Genomic DNA, 18,807 nt, shown 5'->3' with positions numbered 1-18,807 from the left:
TTGTTGTTTTCATGGCTTTGGACTAGAGGGCGCCATATTTTTTCTATTTTTTCTTGAAAGTTGAGGATTTTTTACATAACATATCTCTATATCAAAGATGACTTTTTTTTCGTTTTTGAGATATGATTTTTCAAAGTTAACCGGTTGTCCAAAAAATCATTTTCCCCTTTTATCAATGTTATAATCCAGAAAAGGACTGAATATGTACCAAACAATCATCTGATGATTGAATCAAAGTTCGCTCAAATGAAGGGCGCATTGACACCAATAGAAGGTGGATTTTTTAAACCTTTAAAACATGAATCCGTAAAAATATGCTAAAAAAATAAAGTAAGTCATAAAAAAGACAATTTATTCATATGTTTTAAAATATTTGATTACCTGATTTGACACAGGTGCGCTGAACTAGATCATTCAGAAAGGTGGACAAACCATGATCATATTTACGATTGGACAAACCAAAATCATTTACCTTAATATTTTTTGAAAAAAGACTAGGTTTATTGACGAAAGTGCTTGGAGAAAACTAAAAAGGATATTGTCATTCACAAGCGAGTCTTATTTTGTTGATGTATGCTTATTTTTGAATTTAAAATTAGGATTGGTTTCATCATTGTAATTAATTTTGATTCTCGGGAAAGGTTCAAATTTTCAATTTAATTTATTTTATCAATTCATGTGTAATATGTAAGTTACGAATACGGGAGGCGTTCCGGCTTTTTAATAAAGCAAACGGCTCGTTCGGAGTTAAGACTAAATTCTTCTCCCCTAACTATTCTTCTCGATTTGGTTTACATTTTTTGATTTGTATACTTAAAGCTATCGTCTCTTATTCTAAGAATATATGTGCTGATCATAGTCAGCAGAAAATGTGTTCTGGGATTCTGCGCGCTGCTCGCGTGATAATTGCGGTGGTGTTTGTTTATGTGCTAGAGAAGCATAGCTTCGCGGGTCTGGTGATAACTTGTATAAAGGGTGTGTCACATCAAATTGCATCACGGAAAAAACGCTGTAGAAATTCGCCCAGTAGACCGATCCTTTTGAAAATTTTGGACAGTAAAATAAAAACTATTAAACAACTTTTGGCATTTTCTTTTTATTCATACTTCGAGCCCAAGCTCGTATGCTCGCACCTTCCTCTTTACCCCGTCCATAAGGTTCTGTACAACGTCAGGTTGTAGTTTTTTTTGAACAGAAATCCATTTTCTCTTGAAGTCCGCCTCCGATTTGACAACTTTTGGGTTCTTCCGGAGGGCCTGCTTCATAATCGCCCAATATTTCTCTATTGGGCGAAGCTCCGGCGCGTTGGGCGGGTTCATTTCCTTTGGTACGAAGGTGACCCCGTTGGTTTCGTACCACTCCAACACGTCTTTTGAATAGTGACACGAAGCGAGATCCGGCCAGAAGATGGTCGGGGCCTCGTGCTGCTTCAATAGTGGTAGTAAGCGCTTCTGTAGGCACTCCTTAAGGTAAACCTGCCCGTTTACCGTGCCGGTCATCACGAGGGGGCGCTCCGCTTTCCGCAAGAGCAGATCGCTTGCCGCACCATGTACTTTTTGGCAAACTTGGATAGTTTCTGCTTGCGAATCTCCTCCGGAACGCTGAATTTGTCCTCTGCGGAGAAGAACAACAGGACCGGCAGCTGACGAAAGTCCGCTTTGACGTAGGTTTCGTCGTCCATTAACAGGCAATGCGGCTTCGTCAGCATTTCGGTGTACAGCTTCCGGGCTCGCGTCTTCCCCACCATGTTTTGCCTTTCGTCGCGGTTAGGAGCCTTCTGAACCTTGTATGTACGCAGGCCCTCCCGCTGCTTGGTCCGCTGGACGAATGAACTTGACAAATTCAGCTTATTGGCGACATCCCGGACCGAACTTCTCGGATCACGTCTAAACTGCTTAACTACGCGCTTGTGATCTTTTTCACTGACGGAGCATCCATTTTTGCCGTTCTTCACTTTCCGGTCGATGGTTAGGTTCTCGAAGTATCGTTTTAGTACTCTGCTGACCGTGGATTGGACGATTCCCAGCATCTTACCGATGTCCCGATGTGACAACTCCGGATTCTCGAAATGAGTGCACAGGATTAATTCACGACGCTCTTTTTCGTTCGATGACATTTTTCCAAATTTACGATAAATTGACAGTGAAGCATGGCCAACGTGATCTATACACTCTTATCTGATTATAAGCGAAAGCTGAAGATATAATTCCTAAAAATTAATTTTCTACAGAGTTTTTTCCGTGATGCAATTTGATGTGACACACCCTTTATTAGAGTGGCAGCGAAAATGGTTACGTCAAATTTCGAGAACCGGCCATGTACAGGGACCGACGTTGGGCTCAAAGTGTAAAAGCGCTCAAAGTATTTGCCAATGAAAAAATATATATGGTCGGTTCTTTACATTCGGTTTATTAGAAAAACAAATCGGAGGAAGCTGAAACAGTTCATGGATAGGACAGACAAATAATTTTCTAGTGGAAAAGAAAATTGAAAAATATGTTTTTTTCTTTGCTTTCAATCCATTGTTTGGGCTATAGCTTATACATGTTATCGTGATAACCATTACCGGAATATTTGTAAAAATTGAAAAATGTCGTGACGGGACTTTTTCTCTACTATTAAACAAGATATTTCATGGAATCTAGGTTGAGTTCTAACAGCAAATATAAAAATTACGTGATTCAAATTTGCGATTTTTAAAGAAGAAGCACCTTTGCTTACCCCAGTAATTAACAAAAAAATGATTTTATACAAATTAGAAAATGTCCTATATAGTCTAATGATATCAATGCCAGGACATGAATAGCTGTGAGGTAGCTTCATATTGGGTTCCAGCTAACATTGAATGTCCAGAAAACGGTTGGTTAGCGACTAAACCTTTCATCAAAGTGAGGTGCTTTGCCTATCTCTACTCCATGTTCCTGTTTCGTTTTTCGTTCTCAAGTGTTTTTTTCCGTGACGGACAAGGTAAAACGATGTATATTAAGAATCATTCTACATTTACCAATGGTAAGCACTGTCATAATCAAAGGAAAGTAGATGACTTGGAAGATTCGGATAACTTATCGAAAAGTATTGAAGGTTTTTTTTAGCCAGCTACACTTCTCCAAACCCACTTGTTTCGTCTTCTTTGCATGTAATACATTTGCAAATAAACAGCACCCGTTTGGATCAATTCACTACAGAATCCACAAAAGTTTCACAAGACATGCATTGTAAGATGATGGCTCCTTCCCGTATTCAGATAAATTAAATAAACTAAAGGCGTTGAACGATTGATATTTCTATAGGGACGGTTTTGCTGATAATGACTTTTATGTACAAAAAAGCTGGAGAATATCGAGAATTTCGTGTTAGTGTTGGATTATCTATCGAATAATCAGTTTACATTTGAAAATAGAGAGGTTTGATAATTTATGATTACCGGTTCCTCCCACCACTACAAATCTTACTGTTCATTTGAAGTTCAGTTCATATAACAAATGATTTTTCTAGAGCCACCATTTGGAGTATTGAATGAGTTGAATTTACGGATTTCTGAACATTTACAAAATTTCCTAAAAGTCCCACATCAAGTTTCCGTGCATCTCACTAGGCTCAGATCGTTCTACTTTCCTAGATAACTGTAAATCTCGACGTTTCATGCAATTTCAAGACATTTGGTATCAACAATTTTTTTTGAAAACAACGATTTCCTGTACGCTTGGGTGATTTTTCGGTTTTCTAAAAACTCAAATTTTAACGTCTGCAACACTTGTAAATGAAATCCGATTGAGCTAATATTTTGCATTGGGTATTTTATCGTGTAAATCAACATTTCGCACGAACTTCCATATGATAAATCCAGAACCATTTTCATTGACACCCTGAACCATGCGTTTTGTCTCGTATTCAGAATAGAAGACTAAGTCCCTGAATGTCGATTTTTGACAAAACAAAATTTTTCGTGATTACACTAGATCTCGACGTTTCATGCAATTTTGAGACATTTGGCATCATTTTTCGAGCACATCGTGAAAATTGTCCAATTTCAAACGCTTATTGCTCAGTCATTTCATGATGGATTGATGAAATTTTTGCGTCAATAGATTTCGGTACTCCATAAATATTTTTTATTTTGAACAATGTCAATATATGTCATTAAACTAACTATCGAACAATGAAAAATCTCAACCCCTATCCTAACGGAAATACCCACTTCGGATTGGTCGAAATTGACGACACATGCGGCGGGTCCCTAACAGAGACATCAAAATCAAGCTGCCTGGGGGGAAACCGGCATTGCAAATACATAAAAGTAGGAGGAGCTTTTGCTCCTACCGAAATGTATTCCCTAACAGAGACCAAGGTTCCCGGGGGAAATCGGGATTACAAATATATGCAAGTCGGGGGCATTTTTATATTGCAAGTAAGGTGATTGATACGATTAATTCCAGCAAATAAAATTTCATTTTGGAACCTTAATGTTTCTTCATATCGATGACCGATCGTTCAGATTTTTCATATCAAAGACCGATTTCATATTTCATATCAAGGACCGATCGTGTATTGTGAAAAATTTAGCACAAGTGTAAGTGTAAAATTGTATATTGTTGATGTGTTGTGTTGTTGTTTTAAAAATGACTTGATAAATGAAACGATTTATTTCAATTTTCATAAATAAAAACCAAGGTGTGTTCCCACTCGAGAACAGGTCGTTTGGTTCGAGCTGTCTATTTTGTTGTGCTCATTTTCACCCAAGGAAAGTGTATACGGCGAGAAAAATTGGAAAAGTGAAGAAATATTAGAAAAAATGATTTCACATATGCTCTACATATAGTATTAGTTGTTGTTAGTTCAGTTAAAATTCGCATTGGGTTGAATAAACACTCAGAAAGTAAAAATTATAAAACAAAATTACCTTTACCATTTCAAATATGTTTTCTCTATATTAAAGTAACATGTTTTTACTGATGAGAAAAATTGATAATTGTGTTCGGTTTTGGTAATTATCTTATATTACATTGGTGAGATTTTTTTCTTTATTGCATCCATACATAACACAGGAGGCATCTCGTCTAGGATCACAGAGGGCGGTTTTCATCATATCTCGTTCTAATTCGGTATCTTTTATCTGATACGCATCATCCAACGACTGTTTACCATCCTTCTGTCATCACCACTCCGTTAACACTGGTGGAGTGAACAAACAATATCCAACAACCAAACAAAATGGCCCTTTTCAGGGCCACCAAATCATTATCGAAGAGTTTAACAATGTAATTCTTCAAACATATTCAAAATCAACAGATAGCCTAACGGAATCCTACGTCAATGCGGTCGTGTCTCGGACACAACCCTCCTACGACTTTTTTGAGAATATCCTTTTCATGAACCACGTCCCCTCTTGAGGGATAACTTTTTGAACCTTTAAGGTCGATTTTTTCTATACATTCACCCTAGTGTGCATGCCAGTGTTTGGATTTCGATCAAAATCAAATGATACACAATGTGTCATGCAAGTAAACTCTCACGAACATATAACCAAATATGAGAGGATCATTCAGATACTTGTATGAATGTCAGCAATCACTTTTGTAACATTTAGTGATTAAACTAAGAGAGGAACGAAGACTGTTGTTTGCATATTCGAGTTGTATCAAACATGGCACACTATTTTCGAAGCCTGCATACAAGTTTGAACCGCATATATCGTCCCATTTTACTATAGCGAAACCCACTGCACAGAAAAGTGCAAAGCAATAAATGATACAAGAAAAATTACGTCACCATTTGCGGAGAGCAGCGAATGGGAAAAGAGATAAAACGCGAGAGTTTTTGCTTCTCACTGGAGCGGTGTTGCTAGTAAAACTATGCGGTCTATATGAATATACACATTTCAAGGGATAGCGGCGTTAAAAATGGAAAATATAATCTGACTACCCTTCCCTTAGCCTCTATCGAGCTAAATAATCATATAGTTTGCACTCTCTGAGACCTAAAAATCAGGATCTGCTACATTAGCTGAATATGAATCTTTCGCTTTGCGTTGTCCGTATGATCCTGCTGTTTCATGATGCATGGAGAGGTCCGTATGCATATGTTAGAGGCAAAGAAGAAAATAAGCTTTCTGCACTGAAAGCGTATATGATAGCTTTGCTTGCATGCTGGTGTGCAATGAAGTGCGAGCCGATGCAGAGTTGTCTCGTTCTCTTTTGTGTCGTGATTTGCAGCACATAAAGGCCGTTTTATATTATCAGGCACGTAGCGTAAACGGCACGTACCGACACCGGCAGACAAATACATGATGTATTCATATCATCAGGCATAGCAACTTCTCTGTACGGACCGGCAGCGCAGACGGAGCGGAGAAATGCTACTGGTGATTGAACCGATGTCGTACCGAAGAGCGACGAACGCACCCACACCACGAACTTCGACGTTGGGTTTGTATGTATGCTGCTACTCGCCCATGTAGTTCGTGCCCGGCACCGGCAAAATATTCTTTTCGAGAATTCCTTCATGCATTTGTCTGAAGCGTGCTGTGTATGCCCGGAGCCGTTCCGCTATATATACGCATACACATTTGAAACTCACGCAATAATATTTGTCTTGCATGAAACGTGCCGTGCCGGTTACGCTACGTGCCTGATAATATAATATTACCTTAACAATAATAGAATACCGCTGGGGGAAATGTTTCCTGGAAGATCATATTTGAACGAACGAAAGCGATTTTTTCAATGAGTGGATCATTTGGCAAACACTGGTGCATGCAATACGGAATAATACGGAAGCTCTTTTGGAAAAAAAAACTTGTTATAAAAATAACTCATAAATTAAGCATAAACACAAATAAATGACAGGAAAATTTAAACTCGTTCGCTGTTGCTACTGACGATGTTGTTGCCGCTGCTTAGGTTGTTTCTGTTGATGTTGCCGCTTTGCCACCATTCCTGAGGCTGACGTTGGATTTGATGACTCTGCTTCTTTTCGGGTTCTTCCTTATGGTTGATGGTGTTAACTGTTTCCCGGTAGGAAAATGACTGATCGCTTAGCAGCGGAGCAGTTAAATTTATACACACTGCCTGACAAGAGAATCATACAGGGTGAGAATTGCGACGCAATGTTTCGCTTCTCTCCAGGTTTCCATTCTATCAAGCAAACCCGTTGTACGTGATATCAGTCGTTCGGAAGACTGCTGTCTGCCCTAACTCTAATTATAGAGTTAGGAAAATATTTATAGGGTGGCTGTGTTTCATTATTTTTCTTATTTCCCATGAATAGAATGATATGCATGATGGAGACCTACCATTGTTTTCGCAGAAGTATTTATGTATTCAACTTTTATTTCGTTGCTGTTCTAGTCGCTCCTTTTGGTTGTTACAATTTGAGGAGCACAAATTGGGCCAGTCAAAACGTGGGATTTAGCGCGTTTAGATAATGCTTGACATTTTACAATTGTTCAATTGTTTATGTTTAAAAAATAGTTTTCTTTATTGTGATAGATACGTAGAAATACTTCCAATCAGTCGATGCAAACATTTTTTCGATCTATCAAGAAATGATCCATTTATAAGCTTTCGAAATCATTCATTGTTTCTTACATGTTCAGTTTTAAGATTTTCATTTTAATCCCTGTATTTTTCTATTAGACGTAGTCTTACGTCAAAATTATTGAAACTACAAATATTTCTCTTCGACCAAATTTTAACCATTCCACCCTTCATGTGGGTTAGAGAGTAGTGTACACCGATTAGTCACAGACCGCTGACGCCTTGGAAGATAACATTCGTCGCGTTATCATTAATATACGGCTTCCATCGCTGCTGAATAAAATTTGCAAATTATTTTTCGAATAAAGCAAGAATTTCATGAAAACGTGTCGACTATTCGAATATCGGTTGCCCGACATTCACAGATCAGTTCGTGTACCCAATGATGTATTTTAATTTCAACGAGACGTACCGTTATATCAAGGGGCAGAAGAGAGGTATGGAAGCAATGTACCCAACTCCCAATTACTGTTATTTGTTGACGAAGATTTTCCGCCGTGTGGTTTTTCTGCCGGTTCTTGTTCCCATAACGCTCCGAGCCCCCGGGAGGCGAAAATAAACTTTTACCAACCTTTCTCAAGAGACTTGGCACCGTCATCATTCTTTCACTTTGTCCGGCTTATATTTCACTTTACGGGGTCCGCTGCAGAACAAAGTAAAAGAAAAAAAAATGGATGGTAACGAAGTCTACAATTTATCATAACGCTTGTCTGAAAACTGTCAATTTATAAACCCTTTTCGCCCACCACCGGCGGAGGCCAGGAGTAACTCCAGGAGCGATGTCATTGTATTGTTTGTAATAGTATCCGGCACTCATAAGCCACTCCGACACATGACTATGGACCTTTGGGAGCGCCGAACTGACCGACTGGAAGATGATTTATTGACTTTTATTTTCACGCTTCCGATTACGGTTCGGTTGGGCTTATGGCGGCGATTCTTGAGTCGCCCCGAAGGAACAGTAAGGTATTTGCCAATTTTCCGGCAATAAATCACATTGTTCACAGGCAGTTGCTCGCGCGTGTGTGTTTGTGTTCACAGGATGATTTACGTGTTTTATTGGTGTTTCCATATTGAATTTCGGAGTAATTAATCCAACGAATCAGTGTTCAAGTATATTGTAGTTTTTTATATCAAATGAAAAGTCAGAACAATTAAGACAGTGGCGCTAATCAGCGCCGAGGAAGTTTTCAGGGAGCCTGCGTTCCCTCCCTGCAAACGCTTCAAGCAAGCCTCGGACCTCTTGCTGCCATCTGGTCCCAGACAGGAAGCATACTGCAGCATATGTCCTATTAGGTGCTGCTCGTAAACCCCACTGAAGAGATGGGCGTAAGGTCCCCGAGCGAAGACCCCCACATCATCTCCGCCGTGGGTTTCATCCTCGTAGGGAACTGCTGCGGGGAAAGTAAAGGCCGGATCCTGTGAGTTCATATGGGTTGGATTCTTTCTTCCACCGGTCGGATAAAAATGGTCGAAAAAGCTGGGCCCGTTGGCGTAGGTCAGTGTGAAGAAAGGCATTCTGTCGAGGCGCGAAAAATCTCCCGTCGCCAAGATGTTGTTGCCTCTCACGGGGTAGCCACCCATTGTGAGGGTGTGCGAGTGATCGGCGGTGGCCATTATCAGCGTCTCGCGATCATCGGTGTTACGGGCCACATGTTGAACCGCCCGATGGAACTCGACTGTTTCATCCAATGCTAGGCGGGCGAGGTTAGCGTGATGGGCGGGATCGATAAGGCCTCCTGGAGAAGAGAAAACCTATTGACGAGATGAAACTTGCAAATTGAGAGTGAATATTTTTCAATTGACGTATCTGAACGCAAACTCCGTCACCGGATTGATGTCTGCAATGGTGCTGACAGACGGGGGAACGCTGGAAAGCGAAGCAAAGTTTCACATCTCAAAACGGAAAATGCACTGCGATTCTTCATCTTTTTTTTTTCTTTTATATTGCTCCAGGGAGCAATGATGTCATCTGGGATGGGTAATATTTCTCCGGATTCTGCTGGTGACACGTTGTTGACTGTCAGGTCTCCGTGAGTCTGGAGGGTTCGTCTTGAGAAATGTCCGCCAAACAAAGTCGAGCATTTTTTGAACATCGTTTATAATGAAGTCAATTCAGAAACATAGGAATTCACTTTCTTTTATGGATTTTTGTTCTCTTCGTTTGTTTCGCTTCCTCAGCTAGGTAGGGAATACCAAACAATATGAATCATGTCATGGAGGTCACATTCCTCCCAATTCATGGTGGGATAGCCAATGTTTTAAGCTTTATCAGGATAAATCGAACGCATTTAAAGCTTTTCGGAAACGTGGAATCATTGAAAATTTTCAGTCTTATCAGACCTTGAAAATCAATTTAAAAACTTGATCAAAGAAAAAAACGTGCTTGTTGGTGAAATTTCGTGGGAGGTTTGTCACGAGAAACGTCAATAAAAAAAGATGGAAAGTGGCTCGAAACATGAGAAATCGCTCTTCAACGAATGAAAGCGAAGAATATTCCCATCGATGGACTTTTAATTTTGCGCGGAAGGTTTGTCCCGATTCCGCTCCCGTGCAAAAAATTGTTCGAGATATACCACAAGATAGGTGCGATCTTGATTCCAGGAACGGATAGAATTAAGTTCAACTTGTTGGAAAACCTCTCTTATGTGGCGAAACTTTGCCTCTTGAATTTATTCAATCGGTTTCTGGAACATAATATTGTTAAAGTACGAGTTATAGCTATTCAAAAACCCGGGAAACCCGCGTCCGACTTCAATTCGTACCGCCCAATAGCAATGCTGTCTTGTATACGGAAATTGTCGAAGAAAATTATCTTGTATCGCCTTGATCGATGGGTTAAAACGAATGGCTTTCTCTCAGATACACAATATGGGTTCCGCAGGGGCAAGGGGACGAATGATTGTCTTGCGTTGCTTTCTTCAGAAATTCAAATGGCTTACGCCGAAAAAAAACAAATGACTTCAGTATTCTTGTACATAAAGAGACCTTTGATTCGGTTTCAATAGAGGTCCTGTCAGACAAACTCCATTCTCGGGGTCTGCCTCCTCTATTGAATAATATGTTAATATAACTTGCTTTGTGAGAAACATTTGAATTTTTCTCATGGGGATTCGACAGTACGTCGGATCTCCTACATGGGACCCCCAGGGCTCATGTTTAAGCCCCCTTTTGTACAACTTCTAAAACTGCAGTCTAAGACAACTTGCAGATGATGGAGTGGTGTCTGCCGTAGGATCAAAAGAATCCGACCTGCAAGAACCCTTACAAGATAGACCAGCAAAACCAAAGCTTCAACTTTTGGGTAAACCGATCATGCTATGTCATTCAGGTATCTTGGGGTCTGGTTCGACTCCAAATGTACTTGGGGCCCATATTAGGTATCTGAGTAAAAAATGCCAACAAAGAATAAACTTTCTCCGTACAATTACCGGCACCTGGTGGGGAGCCCATCCCGAAGATCTTATAATGTTGTATCGAACAACTAATCTTTCAGTGCAATCTCATAGCAATATATGTGCTTGTGGCCAAGGTTACCACGACATCGAATACGTTGTTTGGTCGTGCCAGGAGTATCTTGTTGCCAGATTGAATTTAGAAAACTCTCTTCGGGCTAGAGGAAGGCAGCCCAATGTGCCGGTGAGAGATGTTTTGGCTAGGTTAGACCTTGATTACATGTCCCAAATATATATCTTCCTAAAAGTTATCGATCTTCGTGTTTGATTGTCCTTATATCCTTATATATTCCTTTTCGTTTTCCTTTGCGAGAAACCAAATCCCTTCTTACTAACAATAGAATAAGGTGAAATGTAAATACACATTAGATATAAGATAGGCTTAACAATTGAGTGATGAATGTGAGTGTGAACATTGTCAACATATCCTTATATCCCTTCCTTTTCCTGAAGAAAATATGTCACCCTTCTAAACTCGAGTAGACCGCGAGTAATCGGTTTTCTGCATCTCTAACATTAGAATTAAGGAAAAAATGTTTATATATATACCTGTAACAATACAGTGAAGATATTGGCCCCTTTAAACTTATGTAACCGAGCCTGTAAAAATAAACGATTTAAAAAAAGGAGATCATGTCAAGGAGGGAAAAGAATCAGGGCCCGAAATCTTCGAAGATGAAAAATGAAAATCGATTCTCCTCTCAGTCACTTCGCCTCGACTAGTAGTCACATACCGAGTTCAATTAGATAACTCAAAAAAACCCTTTTTGGTGGGACGAAGTTCGCTGAATCTCCTAATTCTCATATATAAATCAAAGGCCTTTTCCGTCGTATGTATAGCTCATCATCACAAGAGAACGGAATGTCAGCTTTGAGCTGCCTTTAATTCGTCATCTCCACCCAAATTAGAATGATGGAATAAATTGGAGAATTTTGAAGAAAAACTGAAAAATTCTAAGAAAAATGACTACGAGCATGTTCTACAGTTGCATCGGGATAGAAATGTTAAAAACCTGGTCTGCTAGTATTACTGTGGAGCATCTTGATTTGCAAATTTTTCGTTCATAAAATGGATAAATGTTCCAATTTGGTGATTGTTTTCGGGTAAATGATGTCCGAATAAAACGTATCACAGCCCCTATATGAATCAATTTACCTTCAACAACCAGCACATAGCCGCGCTCGTTCTCCGAAAGAAGCTCCAACGCTGCTGCGGTCATTTCCACCAGCGTAGGTTCGTTCGCAATGTTCTGCATCCGATAGCCAAGGTGGTTCTCAGCAAACAAGCCCATCAGACGATCAACTTCACTTGCATTAATGCGCAGCAGATCCAACCTGTTGGACAGAAAGCTTCCTCGTTCACCCCGTCGTTCCACAGCTTGAAGCCACTCATCAATCAGGCTGCGGTTGTCACGTCTCCGGCCGGTGACCCCGAGGTCGTTCGGTACCCCTGCCGGGAAAAAATGCCTCAATCCTCCGCCCAGAGCAACGGTCAAATTTGATCCGATCTCTCCGTGGATTAACTGCAATGCTATATCGGTACAGTTCGCCGGAGTTTCTGAGTCATCTTCGAAGTATCGGGCACCGGAAACGGCATAGGCCGCAGCAGGAGTTGCGTGTGTGATTCGGGTATTTGTTACGATCCCCGTGGATCGACCATCAAGCTGGGCGTATCGGAGAATGGACGTGAGTCGATTCTCTTCCTCCAGACTTTTTTCGCAATTCCTCAAAGGAACGTGGCCGCTCACGGAAATCGTTCCGTAGTTGTTCTTCACCCCGGTCAGAATCGCTGTGGCCGTGCAGCTCGAGTCGGACACTTGATAGTTGATGCAATAGGTCTGGGACAGTTCATATGTTGTTACAGAATCGAGCAGTTCGAAAATTCGAAAGATCTTACCTTAGACAGTCCGGAATACGGGAACTCCTCGAAGGAGAGGGCCACGTTTTCCCCACCCATATACATACGAGTGGCCGTTTGGGTTGTGATAGACATCCCGTCAGCGATAAATATGATAACATTCTTCGCTACGTTCGTGTTCAGCCGGTTCTTGGCGAGATGTTTGCCCAGAACGCGCTGACCACTGTTGAGCCAAAAGTGTTGATCAAGTTCCTCGGCTGGGCCAACCGGTGGCTGCCAATTGGGGTCATCCATTGGGTGTGTTGGATCCGGAGTGGAGGCCTGGGTTGTTTGCGGGGTTGGAGCTACATCTGTGAACGAAATGAAGATCGGAGTCCCACGCATCCAATCATATTCTATTTTGTACTGCTGATCAACTTAGGAGCCGCATCCACAAGTAAACCGACGGTTAGAACAAGCAAAAACACTCGGTAAGGTAGGATTCCCATTGTTACATGTTGTTTTACGTACAGCTAGAGACACTTTGCGAAACTTATACGACGTACCGCACGTTTGTATCTTTATCAAAGCTGGTGATAAAACCGATAACCGCGAGCACAATCCAGGCGCGTCCGGTCGTCTGTACTATCGACATAGATAACAATCTCAGCTCAAGGTTCAGCTTAAGATATCGAGTGAGCGATTTGCCAGCAATGCATTGTCTCACCGAGAGCTTCCTTCCGGTCTAAAATTAAACTGTCAATCAATGATATCAACAGCATCAATCAGCGCATAAATAAGAAAAAAGACGTAAATCAAACATTCACGCCAATAATTCATTTCAAGATGAAATCCAATTCGTTCACTCAGTAACATCATCTTCTCTTTCTTGCAGATGACAGTTTCCAACGCGACTCACGTCACCCTGCGCAACGTGGGCTTCAATCTGTCGGGAAACTTCACCTGCGAGGTGACGGCGGACGCGCCCTCCTTCTACACCGGCGTTGCCACCAACGTCCTGACGGTTGTCGGTGAGTATTCGAGCAAACCGCAAGGGAAGTACACACACACACACATTTGGCGTTCGACTCCTTGCCGAAGAGCCATTAATTAATTTGGATTTTTCTCCGCATCGGGATTGAAGAAACACAGAGCGAAAGATAGAAAATTACCTAATTTTGCTGGAGGAAAAGTATGGGCCACGGAGTTTCGCGAAGTAATGGGCCGTGAAAATTTCCGAGACGATGTTTATGCTCAACGATACTCCTGGAATGCTAATGGGTACTTTGGCATCCCGGGGGGAAAAAATAATTGCGTTAATCCAGGTTGTGGTGGTGGCGAAAAAAGGTGGAAAAATTATGCTAATGAAGGGGAAATGTAAGATTTTCTGTCGTTTTTCTCTTGGGTTTTTGTATATTTTTTTTTGTTCGAGCCTCATCTCTTAGCGTTCGGCTGAGAGTGAAACAATCAATGGCGGGGCTCGGATACACGCGTACTAATAATACAATGCAAATTAGATACCACCGTCCAGGATGGGGCTCACGGCGCTATCGGTGCCGTAATAAGTTTCATTATTCGGTCTTGTTTATTATCTCGATAACAACAGATCCTACGGAAAGGTTAAACAGGTAATATAGCTGCGTTCTTAACATGGATTAAAAAAATTGCCTCCCGCCATCCAATTACCCGTCGCACTGAAATAACAAGTAGAGTGGCTTAAAAATCTGTACGATGTTCAGCGATAGAATATAATACATTCTTAAACAAATGAATACTGTTAACCCTTTCGTTACGAGCGTCGTCTATAGACGACATCCGCGCGACGAGCTGTGTGTACGAGCGTCGTCTTTAGACGTCGTCATACTGCTCGTCGATCACACCAGCGCGATGTGCATACTTTTCGGCGCAGTGCTCCGTACAGGTGTAGCACTTTAGCGGAGCAGACTGCCGTAATAAAAGGGTTAATGAAGGCAATGATATACCATATTCTTATTGAAGTTGTTCATTGACCAGAAAACCGAAACCGATTCTGTCCTTAAACTTGTTCTGACGAAAGAAAAATACGCTGCCTAGCACAATTCCAATGACTCCACAAACCCGTTAAACAGCATCCACTTAACATCCTGTCCAAAGTAACAAAGCATTCAAAACAACACGAAGTCGCACTTAGGAAATTTTGAGTTTTTTGTTATTTTCGAGTGTTGATATCGTTTTTAGTACAATTCAACGAGTTATAACAATAATGATCTGCTTTTGGCTCGAAGTGCAAGTATTTGAAGCGTTGTTCAGTAGTTATTCGCAAATTGTCATCGTACAACGTAATTTGTCGAATGTGCGAAGCGGTCAGTTAAAACGTCCAATGTAACATTTATCGCTCGGAGGCTTCAATTTCAAACTAAAATCACATTTACAACAACATTTACGATTGGTTTTGCAGAGTTATTATTGACTGCTAGTGGCAAAAGTAGTGATAAAGATCGATTCCCTTTGAAACAACCCCGCTCCACAAACCGTAATCCCCTTCTTATTGAAGTGATGATGTTGCTTCACCTGTCATACATCTATACAAGCGCCTTGCTCGAGCCTGCCTTCCTCTTCTTCGTGCTCATCACACACTATGCGAAGCGTCCAATTTATGACACGGAAAGAAAAACACACGTTACGAATAACGCGAAAAACGAACAGAAAAACCAAACGACGATATCCAAGTTGGATTACCACTGGTGGGGTCCAATCTTAGATCGAAGCGCAGCGAAAGCAAAGTGAATTGGATTGCTCAACAGTCCGATGCCGAATGAAAGTTTGCCTCAGATCCACTGTTTATACTCTAGGCAAGTATTCCCCTTCATTCTTCTACTTTTCCTTTGTTCACGGAGACTTAAAATCCTACGATTTCCCCTCCGTTAGTCGTCGATAAGTTGCTTGTTATTGACAGCTCACAAATAGACAGAACAAATGTCTGGGAAAATGGAAACGCTTAAAGTTTTCATAAATTTTAACCATTTACAAACCAGGAGATTCTAATGTATAGCATAATAAAAAAATCTTACGGAAATTTCGAATCGTTTAGTGTGTAAATCGTCAAAATCCGATCGCGGCAAAAATAGTTACTAACGGTAACTTTATTTCATAAAAACGTGACTTGTTTTCTGATTTGGAACCCTTAATGAAAGACGTAGTGCTACGTCTAAAAATAGAACTTTATATTAGATTTTTTTTTAACATTAGAAAATTAGAAAACAAAAGTATTTAATTTTTGCAAATATCATCAAATTGAATGTATGCGCAACTTTTTAAAACTCTACAATGGAATCAAAACGGAACCTTTGAAATACAATTTGCACTATATAGAAAAATCTGTTTGTATAACATTCCTGGATGTACTTTCTCCGAAAGTGCTACAGCCCGAAATGCCAGGTTTAAAGACACGTTTTCATTTTGAACTTACTGCGAGGACATTTGATTTTGTGAACACAACACTTCATTTCTAAACTCATAAAATTTAGTTCGTGGTCGCGCAAAATATATATGTTTCACATTTATTGAAATAAACTTCAAAACCTCAAGGTAAATTTAATGCTCTATATACAACAATTATCATAAACCTTGAATAATCTATCAAGCATTGTTCAAAATTAGGTGAATGAATTTTAGTTTCTTTCGATATGACTGTGAAGACATTTTTTCGTACCATGTGAAAACATCTGAAAAAATCCCATAGCATCCATGATTAAAGCTCAACGAACATAGAAATTGAAATGTCAACAGCAATTGAACGAAAACGTTGCCGACACACATCGCGCGCGACTCGACATGCTAGGTTGAATCGAAAAAGTTGGTCCGACCTACCAGGTTCCTAGTGTGCATGCTCCCATTTGATTACACATGCTCTCATCTTTTTTCGTTAAGTTGGTTTCCAACCTAAACTGCCTAGTGGGTAGATGGCCTTAGGAATAGGAATTGCGTTATGTTAGAGGGGAAGGGGGTCCAAAATCCAAAATTTGAGCGTTGCGTTATTTGTCTTCCACGCCCAAATAGGAAAAAAACATCGGATCATTTCTAAAGAAATTTTCATTGACCCAACAGAAAAAAGCAGAGGTAAGAAGAGGGATAATGTTGAACGTTATGACAAGATCGAGATTATTTAAATTTAAGATTAAATTTCAATAAATCCAAATTTAGTCTACACTTTGGAGCGACTAAGTGCTTGGAACAAATTATTCCAACATTTTCAATAACTTTGGCGGTAGAATTGGTCATAGTTTCAATCAATTGAACATGTTACTCGCTATGTCGAAATAAAGTTCAGTACAATATCCCAATGAATGCGTTTTTTTTTAATTTTATCCACTGCCTATTCAAAACTGACAGCATATTACAAATACACTAACCTATCCAGTATCATTCTTCAACTGTTGCAGTATTAAAATCGATAGTAAATTCTTGTAAACTTAGAAAGAACCTCGATAGGAAACAACCAAATACGTTTGGTGATGTGAACGTTAGTAGAATGTAAGTATTTTTTGTAGACATTACCAACTGTCCCACATCATTAGCATATTTTATTCGATAACATAAGTAAACTTGAATACTGTCATATATGCAGACTGATGAGAAAAGCGCGAATTAAGCTGTGTTTCCGTAACACGGACTTCAAACTCAATGTGCCTGGGGGAATCCGCTTTCCAAACACATGCAAGCTGCGAGTACTTTTGTACTCGTTTGTCTTTGTGCAGACCGGAATATGTTTCCCTAAAACGTACTCCTAAACTGAGAAGCCTGGGAAAGTCGTCATTTCAGATACTAGAGGCATTGCTGAAAATAATCAGTTCATTTATTTGAATTCGAACGATAAACACCAGCAGCCATCAGTTTTGACGTAGAACTACGTCTTTCATTAAGGATGCCAAATCAGAAAACAGGTCACGTTTTTATGAAATAAAGTTAACGTTAATAACTATTTTTGCCACGAACGGATTTTGGCGATTTACACACTAAACGAAGCGGAAATTCCCTAAAATTCGTTTAATATGCTATACATTAGAATTCCCTGGTTTGTAAATGGTTAAAATTCATGAAAACTTTAAGCGTTTCAATTTTCCCATACATTTGTTCTGTCCATTTGTGTGCTTTCCCGAACAGAGCTGTCAATAACGAGCAACTTATCGACGACCAACGGAGGGGAAATCGTAGGATTTAAAGTCTCCGTGAACAAAGGAAAAGTAGAAGAATGAAGGGGAATACTTGCCTAGAGTATAAACAGTGGATCTCGCTGAGGCAAACTTTCATTCGGCATCGGACTGTTGAGCAATCCAGTTCACTTTTCTTTCGCTGCACTTCGATCTAAGATTGGACCCCACCAGTGGTAATCCAACTTGGATATCGTCGTTTGGTTTTTCTGTTCGTTTTTCGCGTTATTCGTAACGTGTGTTTTTCTTTCCGCGTCATAAATTAGACGCTTCGCGTAGTGTTCGATGAGCAAGTAGGAGAGGAAGGCAGGCTCGACCCCTGCAAAAAACGAACGCATTGCCAGGGGCAATAAAATTTCGAGGCAAGCGTCATCTAATGATGTACGCGATGTTGGTGCAGTGAAAAGCGCTCGCATTGAACCGAGCCTTCACGAGTGTGACACTGCATCGATCAACAGCGAAGTAGGCGATTTCGGAGCGTCGGTCGAACATGTAAACGCCGTTACCCAGGCAGCAACCAAACTCAACCACCCCCCGCTGGTGGTGAAGGCGGTGGCTCTTGACAATCTCATCAGCGAATTCGCATCGATGAATGTTACAGCAGAGTACAAGCTGTGTGGCATAATTCAGTCTTTTCCAAGCAGTTAACATTGTTTGTTTTCCGTCAAAAAATTATTTGGGGAATACCAAGCATCTTGAATGTCTTACTGGAATGTTATAAGTTATTTGGGTTCGCGTGCCAGTCGCAAAACTGTCTTCCACTAGGATTCCATTTGCGCTAATATTGATCA

The 18,807-nt window shown here is 40.4% G+C and overlaps 1 protein-coding gene across 2 annotated transcripts in view; it reads left to right on the top strand.

The window, feature by feature from the left end:
- LOC129769870 (uncharacterized) overlaps positions 1-18,807 on the top strand; it is a 348,536-nt gene that overhangs the window by 101,740 nt on the left and 227,989 nt on the right. For both annotated transcript variants that reach the window (XM_055772387.1, XM_055772379.1), the window contains one exon: positions 13,723-13,858. In XM_055772387.1, coding sequence (XP_055628362.1) covers positions 13,723-13,858 — 136 coding nt within the window. The remainder of the gene's footprint in view (positions 1-13,722; positions 13,859-18,807) is intronic.

Source organism: Toxorhynchites rutilus, chromosome 1, assembly GCF_029784135.1.
Source record: "Toxorhynchites rutilus septentrionalis strain SRP chromosome 1, ASM2978413v1, whole genome shotgun sequence".
Taxonomy (NCBI): Eukaryota; Metazoa; Arthropoda; class Insecta; order Diptera; family Culicidae; genus Toxorhynchites; species Toxorhynchites rutilus.
This window is presented reverse-complemented; position numbering and strand designations above follow the sequence as displayed.